The sequence below is a fragment of the Lynx canadensis genome, chromosome D4, assembly GCF_007474595.2.
Source record: "Lynx canadensis isolate LIC74 chromosome D4, mLynCan4.pri.v2, whole genome shotgun sequence".
NCBI classification, from domain to species: Eukaryota; Metazoa; Chordata; class Mammalia; order Carnivora; family Felidae; genus Lynx; species Lynx canadensis.
The window spans coordinates 83837586-83850215 of NC_044315.2; the positions used below are offsets into that span (position 1 = coordinate 83837586).

A 12630-nucleotide genomic window follows, 5' to 3' on the forward strand; every position below is an offset into this window, starting at 1 on the left:
AGGATATGGGCAGACAGTGGGCTCAGGCCTGATGAGAAAGTGAGTTCACCTACACCACTGGGCAAAAGGCCAGTCCGCTCAACAGCCTCCCTCAGCGAAGGAGAGTCCCCTCACTGCTGAAGGCCATTCTTGTTCACACCACAGGCAGATGGTAAAAATTTTCCTTGGCCACCGGAAAGTGCAAAAGGGTGGAAGAGAACAGGGCGGTAAGATAAGATAGCCCAAGTGGCATATATCACCGGTGGAGTTTATTGGCGATTGGGAGGGATGCTGTTCATTCACAAGCATCTCTGAATGAAGCATGGTACACATGGGTGACAGGGCTGTTTTTGCTGGAAGCAGGACAATCAAAAGTTGGAGGGAGTGCTCTCCCACCCGGCTGCTTGTGGACTCTGGCCCTGCAGCTCTGTGACTGCATGAAATCTCCCGGTGTTACCATTCCCTTCCCAGCAGTGGCTGCCCTAACAGAGCCAGCTACCTCTTTTAGGAGCTCGTGCACGTGTTCTTCTCCTGACAGGTTCTGCTCTAGTCTCTTCTCCAAGGATGAGACTTTCTCCTGCAAGTGTGTGATGAGTTTTTCTTTTTCTTGAGTATCAGCAGTGGCCTGCAAGTGAAAGCAGAGATTACGTTACTCTATGACCCCTCTCCCACTTCCTGTATCCTCTTGGATCATTACGTTTCCCCGAAATTCTGTTCTCAACTGCCTCTCAGAAGAACAAACAGCCAAGATATCTTCCTTGAAAAGGGACACAGAAGATGCAAGATCAGGAGCCAGCACCACCCAGGCACTGGTTCAGACTGAGCACCGCAAGAGGTAATCAATCGTTCATACAACGTAAGCAACTGACAATGCGGGAAGGAACAAGGCTATTCCCTTAGTGGAATGCACCCAGGACGCTGAGAAGATGCGCCTCCTTTTTAAGACAATCAGATTATATTGTCATGATGTACAACCTTTTACTCTCATCAAGCACACGTTTAATCCTATTAATCTAGAGTCCAACAGGGCCCACAACAACTTTAGCTCACACGCCAAACTTGGCAGAACTAATCCCACTCAAGAAGGACCCCATAAGCTCTACAAACGACCAAAGAGAACAATGTTTCTGGACACATGGGGCTGGATGAAGGAGTAATGATGCCAACATAGCTGCCTTAATGAAGGCCTAAGAGAGAACTTCTAAAACAGGATGACATTCACCCTGGCCTCCCAGCACAGGGACCAGGGCAGATACACTGTGCATCTCACACCCTAGCCCCAAACCAACAGCTATCCCCTTTTCAGTCTATCCCTTTAGCAATGATGGTAGTTAGTGGTGGTGGCAACGGGTTGGGACTTGGTTCAACAGAGGATCCAGGGAACTTTGAACACACAAGTTCTTAGATCCCTAGTGGTCCTTGTATTCACTGAGGTTGCCCATTCTCCTCTCTTCAAAAAAAGTTCGTACAGCATCAACATCTTACTATGAAGACTTGTACATCCTCACGGATACTCTGCTTCCTCAAAATCCCCTACTTAATGCTTCTGTTGCTCCATTTCAAGCTACAGACTTTCATGTTCAGCTTGGAACCCAGTCAATCTCTCCTCAGAATAAAATGTAGCAACTTGGGCTTAGGGTTTTAGGAAGAAACACTTGCCATTCTACATTCTCACAGGGGTGATGGCATAGGTAGTAGAGGAGAAGTTTGAAGCATGGATTCAAGGTTCCATAGTTCAATAAACTTTTATCAAGTCTATACCGTATGTTGCCTTCTGAGGATACAACCAGACACAGTTCCTGATCCACAGATGGTGGCTGGTGGTGAAGACACATACACATGCAATCAATTATAAAACAATACAATCATACTGCAACAGAGGGACATATAAGGTGCTAGAGATATCAAAGAAAGGAGGGATTAACGGGGGAAATCACATCAGGCGTATCCAGATCAGGTAGAAGGGGGATGAAAGAGAACAAGCATTCTGGGTAAAGAACAGCACATGCAAAGAGGTGCCGGACACGTTCAGCATGACCATAAAGCCGGGAAAAGAGGTAAAGACAACTCCCACGTCTGTGACTCAGATGTCTGGCCAGAGGGAGAGAGAGAAAGAAAACAGTTTGGCCATGACGACCAATCATGAGGGGTCTCTTACTAATAATGCAATGATCAGAAAGTATAGCAGAGTGTAGCAGTGGCAGCTATAGTCTGCAGAACATGAGTAAGCACTTCCCATCATCCCTGGTCCTTTATGACCACCCTTCACTGTGTCCATTTATAAGGAAACTGAAGCTTAGAAAATAGCCCAAAAGCGCACACCTTATTGTGAAATTAAAGATTCAAACTCAGGTCTTCTGCAGCCAAAACCTGTACTCATTCTACTACATATCAATATGAACTTGAGATATATAGCTGACTCTTTATAGAGAAAACCAAAGACCAAACAAGTTTTGGTGTTAGGCAAAATTAGGGACACAAAAAGAATCAGTTACAATTTCTGTTTAGTCTTCCTGTGTGCCATATCCTACATGGATCCTCCCCTCCACTCCGGCTGCTTTATTTCAGGCCCCCAACACCTTATATGTTACAGCTAACATTATACTTAATGATGAGAAACTCAAAGCTTTTCCACTAATATCAGGTATAAGGCAAGGATGTCCCCTCTCATTAGTCCTTTCCAACATTGTATTAGAAGTCCTTGCTAATGTTAAAAAAAAAAAAAAAAAAGTCCTTGCTAATGTAATAAGGCAAGAAGAGGAAATATAAGTACATACATTAGTAAGGAAAACAAAACTGTCTTTGTTAGTAGACGACATGATCATTAATGTAGAAAATCCAAATAAACTGGCAAAAAAAAAAACCCTCCCAGAAATAACAAGTGATTATAGAATGGTTGCAGGATACAAGGCTGTTATACAAAAGTCAACTGCTTTTCTATGTACCAACAATAAAAAAGTGGAATCTGAAATTAAAAACACAATACCATTTACATTAGCACCCTAAAATGAAATACTCAGGTATAAGTCTAATAAAATATGTACAAGACCTATATGAGAAAAACTACAAAACTTTGATGAAATAAAAAAACAAAACAGAACTAAATAAATGGAATGAGAGTTCATTTTAATGGATAGGAAGACTCAATATTGTTAAGATATCAGTTCTTCCCAACTTGACCTATAGATTCAATGCAATACCAACCAAAATCCCAGCAAGTTATTTTATGGATATCAACAAAATGATTTTATATGGAGATCCAAAAGACCCACAATAGAGCCAACACAATACTGAAGGAGAAGAACGAAGTTGGAAGACTGATGCTACCCGACTTCAAGACTTACTATGAAACTACAATAATCAAGACAGGATGATATTGATAAAAGAACAAATTGGGGCGCCTGGGTGGCTCAGTTGGTTAAGCGTCCGACTTCAGCTCAGGTCATGATCTCACAGCCCGTGAGTTCGAGCCCCGTGTCGGGCTCTGTGCTGACAGCTCGGAGCCTGGAGCCTGCTTCAGATTCTGTGTCTCTCTCTCTCTGCCCCTCCCCTGCTCATGCTCTGTCTCTCTGTGTCTCAAAAATAAATAAAAACATTTTTAAAAAAATTAAAAAAAAAAAAGAATAGATCAATGAAACAGAATAGAGAGCCCAGAAATAGATGCCCATAAATAACTTGACTGATCTTTGACAAAGAAGCAAAGGCAATACAATAAAGCAAAGACAGCCTCTTCAGCAAATGGTGCTGGAACAAATGGGACATCCATATGAAAAAAAAAGAATCTAGACATAGAAACCTTACAACCTTCATAAAAATTAACTCAAATTGTATCACAGATATAAATGTCAAACTTAAAACTATAAAACTCATAGAAGATAACACAAGGAGAAAACCTCGATGACCATGGGGATAGCAATTATTTGTTAAATATACCACCAAGGGTGTGATGCATGAAAGAAATCATTGATAAACAGACTTCATCAACATTAGAAATGTCTACTCTGCTAAAGACAATGTCAAGAGAATAAGAAATCAAGCCACAGACTAGAGAAAATATTTGCAAAAGACACATCTGATAAAGAAGTGCTATCCAAAAGGTAAAAGAAACTCTTACAATTCAACAATAAGAAAACAAATAACAGAGTAAGACAAAGAAATAAAAGGTATAAGAATTTGAAACAAACAAAACCATCATTATTCACAGATGACTGCTATTTAAGAAACTAAAAAACATCTGTACGTTAGTTATTAAGCTTAATAAGAGCTAATAAGTTGTACAAAACAATATACAAAAATAATATCATTTCTATAGGCCAGCAACAAATACAAAAAGTAATTTTTTAAAAAATATTTTTAAGTTTATTTTGAGAGAGAGAGACAGACAGAGAGAGAGAGAGAGAGAGAGGGAGAGAGAGAGAGAGGGAGAGAGTAGGGAGCTAGAGGGAGTGGGAGAGGGGAGGTGTAGGGGAGTGTGGATAGGAGGGGAGAATAGGAGAGAGAGAACAAGGAGGGGAGGACCAAAGAGAGAGGGAGAGAATCCCAAGCAGGCTCTGCGCTGTCAGCACAGATTCTGATGAGGAGCTTGAACTCACGAACTGTGAGACCATGACCTGAGCTGAAGTCGAATGCTTAACCAACTGAGTTACCCAGATGTCCCTTAAGAGGTCCCATAATCTCTACACCCAATATGTGGCATGTTCCACTGACTGAGCCAGCCAAAAACCCCCAAACTTTCCATATCTTAAATATGCCCTAGAATAACCTGCACAGGTGGATGAAAGCTCATAGCAGCCTTGTATATAAGAGCAAAAGACCAGAAATACCCCAATGTTGACTGTCAATAAGATGGATAAATTTTGGTAACTTCATAATATGTAGCTGAGAAAAGAACAAGTTATAGCAGCATGTACCCATATGAAAGTTTTTTAGGAATACAATGTTGAGCACAAAAAACAAGATTTAGAATACCTACACCATGATTTATATAATTTTAACATGCATGAGAAACAAAAGAAGATATATACTGTTTAGGGATAAAATAATGGTAAAATTACAAAACAAAATGGAAGTTTCTTCCATTGTTTTATAAAACAAATGGAAGTTTCTAGATAGTGTTTACTTAGAAAAAGGAGGGGTGCCTGGATGGTTCAGTTGGTTAAGCGTCCTACTCTTGATCTTGGCTTAGGTCATGATCTCACAGTTTGTGGGTTCAAGCCCCACATCAGTCTCAGCACTGACAGCGCAGAGCCTGCTTGGGGTTCTGTCTCTTCCTCTTTCTGCCCTCCCTTCCTCACTCTGTCTCTGTCTCTCAAAATAAATAAGTAAACTTAAAAAAAATTAAAAAAAACTTAAAAAAAAAAAGAAAAAGGAATGGGATGGAACAGTGAATAGCACATGGGGAACCTCAAAGATAAACATATTACTCTTTTTTTTTTTATTAAAAAATTTTTTTTTAAACGTTTATTTATTTTTGGGACAGAGAGAGACAGAGCATGAACGGGGGAGGGGCAGAGAGAGAGGGAGACACAGAATCGGAAACAGGCTCCAGGCTCTGAGCCATCAGCCCAGAGCCCGACACGGGGCTCGAACTCACGGACCGCGAGATCGTGACCTGGCTGAAGTCGGACGCTTAACCGACTGCGCCACCCAGGCGCCCCATCATATTACTCTTTTTAACCCGGGGGTTAGCTACATAGGAGTTCACTGACTTGTTATACTCTCTACCTTACTTATCTTTGTAAATGTTACATCTATTCAATAATGATAAACAAAACAATGGACTCCAAACTCATGATCTTCATGATAAAACTGTCCTTCCTCTGGTGCTCTTAGCCCAATGATTGACACTATCAGCCACTCAGTCGATCACTCCAGAAACCCGAAACCATCACCAAAACTTTTCTCTTGCTCCTCTTCTACATCCATTGCAGTAGCAAGTAGGTCAGTGTCTTCACTGTTTCATAAAATGTCTAGTCCATTCTCTTCACCACCACTCTTGTCAAAGCCACCATGTTATGCCTGAACAGGTGTAAGAGCTTCCTAAATGGACGCCCACTCAACATTTCCTCCTAAATCAATCCATTCTCCTCTGTGTTCTTTCTTCCAGTTCCCTGAATGTGCTAATCCTTTTCCTGCCTCAAGGTTTCTGGGTTTCTGGTTCATACTGCTCCTTGCTTAAAATTCTCTCCCACTGTCTCTCCCCCTCCACAGCTGAAGTGTTACTTCCTCAAAGGAAATACTTGTTTGACCCCCAAGGCTAATCTGATGCCATTAAAAGATGCCACAATATCCTGTAGTTTTGCTTCACTGCATGCATCAGGGTTTGTAATTATATATTTATGTATATATTACCGATTAACATCTGACTTCCCCTCTAGACTAGAAGTTCCACAAAGGCAAGTGCGGTATCTGTCTTGCTCACCACGGTGTTTCTTTTTTTAAAGATTTTATTTTTAAGTAATCTCTACACCCACCGCGTGGCTTGAACCCACAACCTGAGATCAAGAGCCACACATTCCACTGACTGAGCCAGTCAGGCGCCCCTGTTCATCACAGTTTCTAACACTCAGCACAGAGCACTGAACCTGGCACACAGTAAGGCTCAAATCATATTTTTAGAATGAATGAGAGAACTTATTAGTATAACCACAATCTAAAAAATTAGTTTTTCCAATTATGAAATGGATGGATTTTTTTCAATGTTTGTTTATTTTTGAGAGAGAGAGAGAGAGAGAGAGGGAGAGAGAGAGAGGGACAGTGCAAGTGGGGGAGGAGAAGAGAGATGCAAAATCCTAAGCAGGCTCCAGTCTCTAAGCTGTCAGCACAGAGCCCGATGTGGCACCTAAGCTCAATGTGAGATCACGACCTTAGCCGAAGTCAGACGCTCAACCAACTGAGTCACCCAGCCGCCCCTGAAATGGACAGACGGTTCTAATTGATATCAAAGTGTCTCTTGAGTCCCAAAATTTGTGTGTTATCTCCGGTACTCCCATATGTTCTGTGCCCTTCTGCTTTCTCTGCCTCCTGCTGTACTACCCATCTTTGAAATTCCAGTTCCTCCAGGCAGAGTTCCTTGACTCCTGTGCTGGAAACACATACTCTCCCTATGGCCTATCTTTTGCAATGGAAAACCTATGTCACTTATTTGGGACTTGCTGAGTTGAGAATTTCTTTTCTTGTGGTCACAGGAGGTTTGAGTTCTATAATGAAACTGTAAGTTCCTGACAGAAAACACTAAGTCTCCAGATTTTCAGTTCACTGAGGGTAGAGACCTTATATCACACTCATTCATTTATGTAAGGTCTGTTTACTGGGTGAGGCAACAAAGTCCAGTAGCACAAGCATGAGTTTTGGAGTAAGACTTGGGTTAGAATCCAGCTTTGTCACTTATTGTGACTTAGTTTTAAATTCTTGAACAAAGTATATAACCTCTCTCAGGTTCCATTTGGGTATCTGTAGGTATGCGAAGACTCCTATTTACACAAATAGATGCTGTTAAGTCTTTTGTTGCACTTGAGATTAGCAGTTCTCAAGGGATGAGGGTAGAGTCTGTGGTACCACCTGCCAGGGGATGTTCTGTCATATGATGGGAAGGGCTGGATTGTCAATGCCTGAAGGATGCTGCTGGCATTAAGAACCCAGGGGCCAGAAAGCTAAATGTCCTGCAATGCAAGGGACAATCATACAATACAATTATTCTATTCAAAATGATGAGAAGAAACATACCACTGAGAAACACTACTCTATAGTCAATAATAATATTTTTTATTCTTCTTCTTTATAGTCTCAAGCTTAGCACACGCCTGTAATAGGAAGGCAATAAGTGTTGGCCAAATGAACAAATGAAGTGTAATGACTATCATTCTGAACAAACTGCATTAGGCCCCATCATCCATGATGGTTACATCTTCTTATGCTTGAGGTCCACCATGGAGTACTTTAGAACAAACGTGAGCAGATCAAATTGTGTGCTTTGAGAGTTCCTGCCAGTACAATACTGACCTCTTCTGTTAAGCAACCTTTGTTCAGCCATGTGGCCACTTACATGGGAATGTACCCTGGCTAGACCAGGAAGTAGGGCAGTGCAGACAGCATGAGAAATAGAAGTTTCAGCAGCCACCCTGAGACTGAAATTTCTGACAGATTCAGTTTCTACCCCATTCATGAATCCTAGCAACCTGGATCCGCTCCTAGTACTCTACTTACCTTCTGCAAATCCATGGAAAGCTGCTGAATGGATACTTGGAGCTCTTGTTCCTTTTGCTCCAGGGCTGCGATCTTATTTTCTGCACCTGTTTTTGAAGCTGTCACATGATCCCTTCATTGAAAGAAAGCAGACAATAAACACATTTGGAAATCTCATCTAAAGGACACTTTCTGACAGGAAAAATACAGATGGCTCTTTATATGTCAGGGCTGCAAACGTTAGCCACGTGAAGATTATCAATGGAGAAGACTCCTTGGCTCTTTCTGAAGTAGAAGACCAAAGAGAAAAATCCCACCCAGGTTTAAGCAAAAAATCCCAGTCTGCCTTTGGTTACTCAATAGCTTAGAAACAAAAACATACTTAATTGCTTGGTAGGCTTGGAAGCTGAGCTTAGGCAGGTGAAGGGGAATAAAGGTTTAGGGTGGGGGAGGTAGAGGGTCCTGAGCCCTGGGCTGGTAAGGACAATCCAGAAGCCTTTGCCAGAACTGAGATCAGAAAGTGTTGCAATGAACAGTGGGGAAAGGCAGGCGAGCTATAGCCAGAGCTACACTAACACCGCTTCCCATGGGCCCCACAGACCAAGCAAGAACCTCTGTTCTTCCAGCGCTGAGTAGCGTCTCTGCAATTCTTCTAGCTTCTGGCTTAAGTCTGAAGACATCTGATTGGAGGTCATCAACTCTTCCTGGATGTGAGTAAGTTCTCTGGTTCGCGCCTCCAACTCTTTTTCCATTTTCCCCAGACTTTCCTCTTTTTTCAAAAGCTGATACAAAGATACAAAGTTTCATTAGGCCACTATGAAGAAATACTACTAAGACATATTTTTAAAAATAGGGATCAACAAGCCAAACTTTTATAACATTTTTGTGAGCTTATAAGGGGACTTAAATGCCCAGTAGTAAAAAAAGAAAGAGAAAGGGAACGCATTTCAAACAGAACCTTCCCATTATAATAAATTGAAAAACATACAACTATGATTAATATCAAAGACTACTAGGGTATGTTTCTCAGTCATTAGAGAGTGAGGACTAGTAAAACCAGAGTAATTAATCATCTATTCAGTATTTAGCTATGAAAACAAAAATGCGTACCATGTGCTTTACTTTACTTAGTTCCTGCTGCTGGAACCCCTCTAATTCATCCATTTCATCCCTCCTTTGGAAAAGATTCAAACTCTGGTTCTTCATTTCCTGTAATTGAGCTGTCAGAAACCTTTTCTCCTATTTAGAGGAAGAAGACATCATCTCAGGCAATTAAGACACCAGAAATCCATATTATATAAGCAGATTTTTTTTTTAATCTACACAATGTTTTAATTTTTATTCGGGAGATTTTTTCCCCCTAAGATTTTAAGTATTCTCTATACCCAACATGGAGCTTAAATTTGTGACTCCGAGATAAAGAGTCACACCCTCCTCCGACTGAGCTGGCCAAGTACCCCCAGCAAAATCCTTAATAAATAAACACCATTAAAAAAATCTCTTGTCAGTAGACAATTTTAGATAATGGTAAGCTTTACAGTGATAGGACCAAAATGGCCTTATCTACAAATTTAAGTTAAAAATAAATATGTTTTTAAATTTTTTTTTTCAACGTTTATTTATTTTTGGGACAGAGAGAGACAGAGCATGAACGGGGGAGGGTCAGAGAGAGAGGGAGACACAGAATCGGAAACAGGCTCCAGGCTCTGAGCCATCAGCCCAGAGCCTGACACGGGGCTCGAACTCACGGACCGCGAGATCGTGACCTGGCTGAAGTCGGACGCTTAACCGACTGCGCCACCCAGGCGCCCCAATAAATATGTTTTTTAAAAAAAATTCTTCTTTTTTTAAGTAAACTTTACAGCCAGTATGGGGCTCAAACTCATGACCCTGAGATCCAGAGTTACACGCTCTAAGCCAGCCAGGTGCCCTCCAAAAACAAATGTTTTAAATGACACCTGTGAATAAAGGGAACAAGAGCAACCATTACTTAACACTTTAAAGTTCTTAAGTTTGATCAGGAATTACAGAGGGGCACCTGGGTGGCTCAGTCGGTTAAGCGTCCGACTTCGGTTCAGGTCATGATCTCTCGGTCCATGAGTTCGATCCCCGTGTCGGGCTGTGTGCTGACTGCTCAGAGCCTGGAGCCTGTTTCAGATTCTGTGTCTCCCTCTCTCTCTGACCCTCCCCCGTTCATGCTCTGTCTGTCTCTGTCTCAAAAAAAAAAAGTTAACAAAATAAAAAAAAAAAAAAGAAATTACAGATATCCATGTTACACATCTATTTTCAAGTGACATAGTGAACTGGCTGAATGGTGTGAATCACTATAGAGTAAGGCTGAATACTCTGAAAAAATGAGATGCATTTAAGTAGAACTGGTATCAGTTAGCAATTTCAGTTAGGACATCAACAAAAGTTAGACATGACTGTGACTGGTGTCAGCAGGTTACAATCTACTAAATAACAGCTTCCCAAGATAGATTCTCTTAAGGACAAACCCTGCCGCTGCAGTTTCCAATTCCTGATTGAAAAGAAATCAAAACAGTCTAAAAATAACATTTCCAAAAATTACAGGCTTCAAAGACCTACATAGATGTCTCATTGCTCTTTCTGGGTCTAAAATATTTCTCAATCCCTCCTTGGGCGGGGGAGTAGTGGGGGTAGGGGCTCGCCCCAGTGAGCGGAAGTAGGTTTTATTTAGTTCAGTCCTACATGTATCTCCCTGTACCATAATTTAAAAAGAAATCAATGAGAATTTCAATTGCTACAATCTTTGGAGTTTAGAACACTTGAACCTAACCCATACCTCCATATTTAAGAAGACTATCATTCATACCACGTTCAGATTTTTTTTTAATACATATTTTTGAGAAAGAGACAGAGTGTGAGAGGGGAAGGGGTAGAGGGAGGGAGACAGAATCTGAAGCAGGCTCCAGGCTCTGAGCTGTCAGCACAGAGCCTAACTCGGGGCTCAAACCCATGAACTGTGAGATCATGACCTGAGCCCAAGTCGGAAGCTTAACTGACTGAGCCACCCAGGCATTCTGGTCAAGCATTTTTTAACTGATAGCTTGATAATCAGATTTCTACAGAACAGACACACGAAATTGCTGGTTTAACTCGGTGTTTTCTCCCGAGAATGTAGCAACAATAAAACTCACCTGTTTAATAAAATAAACAGTAAATATATTGTGCAACTGAATCAATCAGTCTAAGAAATAATTTTTCTACCACGAAGAGTAACTTAGGAGTATTCAATGAAAACAAAAAAGTGAATTAGGTAGCGGCATATAATTTGGGCTGAGGGGGCTGATTTTGAAATTAAAATGTTTTTCTAACTGTAGGCTTGAAGCTTCATCTTCTGTTCATGTCTGGGAGCCAGGAATACATTACGTTAAGCACCTACACAGTGTTACACAAGCTATGGTGCTAAAGTAATCAATTTTCCTCATCGTGTTTAGTCAAGAAGTGCTCTTATCTACTTAACGCTGAGCCTTGAAAAATGCCCTCCTTCTCATTGCCTCTTCAAAAAGAATTCCTAATGTTACCACAGTGCCAATTAGGGCCCCAGTCGGAAACAGATGGCAGTCGCAAATGGAGTATTTTGAGAGGAGTTTAATAAAGGGACTTTTCAAAGCTGTGGGTGGGATAAGAAAACCCAAAGAGATAATGCGCTTGTAACAGTTGGGCATGAAGGGGCAAAGGGACGAGGAGATTCCAAGAGACCCCGGGATATCCAACTGAAGCTGTGACCTTTGGTCATGGGATGCAACCAACCTGGATGGATCCCACATGGAGAAGGCTGGAGGAATAAAAGCCTTCCGACCACACTCTTCTTCTGCCCGTCAGTCTTTTGGAGTTCCCCACTGGCAGAACCCAATCGGAAGCCAGAGGGCAAAGGAACCCTGCTGATGCAGTTTCTAACAGCCTTCAGGTACACAGAGAAAGGTAAGAGAGGGGTGGAGCGGATATTGCGAGGGGAAAACAAAAGGTATCTAGCATGCCCATCCAGAAAGGAGAACGCATGAGCTTTTCAAGTTAGTGTCTAATTATCCAGGACCTTGAGTCCAAGAGGTGGTAGAGCAATCTGTACACTGGGTACTGGAGAAACCATTTTCTAAGCCCCAAGAAGCCAACATTCATAGTGAGACAAAAATAAAAGATGAACTAACCTTTTCAAGCTGATCCATTTTTTCTGACCATTCCTAAAACAAAACAACAAAAAAAGTACAGTTTCCAGGGAAGACTATCAGTAACAAAGATTTTCAGAAAGCAAAACCACCTAATTGCCCCTGAAAAACAAGCAAGCAACCAACCAAAACAGCCAATTAAAAAAAAATCCCATAAAGTTGGCTTAGTATTAAGAAAGCCAAGAGTCCTAAAAGGAGAAGAAAATGAATTTTATAAAAAATTCTAGAACACAAATACAAGCCTGCAGATTTTTACTAAGTAGAGCACCAAACAAAG

The 12630-nt window shown here is 41.3% G+C and overlaps 1 protein-coding gene across 2 annotated transcripts in view; it reads right to left on the bottom strand.

The window, feature by feature from the left end:
- GOLGA1 (golgin A1) overlaps window positions 1-12630 on the bottom strand; it is a 49304-nt gene that overhangs the window by 24540 nt on the left and 12134 nt on the right. For both annotated transcript variants that reach the window (XR_003964058.1, XM_030292745.2), the window contains exons 7-11: window positions 12336-12368; window positions 9274-9402; window positions 8776-8945; window positions 8185-8296; window positions 479-604 (exon numbers count right to left, since the gene is read on the bottom strand). Coding sequence is in view for 1 of the 2 variants with exons in the window: in XM_030292745.2 (XP_030148605.1) it covers window positions 479-604; window positions 8185-8296; window positions 8776-8945; window positions 9274-9402; window positions 12336-12368 (570 nt within the window). In the remaining variant the exon portion in view is untranslated. The remainder of the gene's footprint in view (window positions 1-478; window positions 605-8184; window positions 8297-8775; window positions 8946-9273; window positions 9403-12335; window positions 12369-12630) is intronic.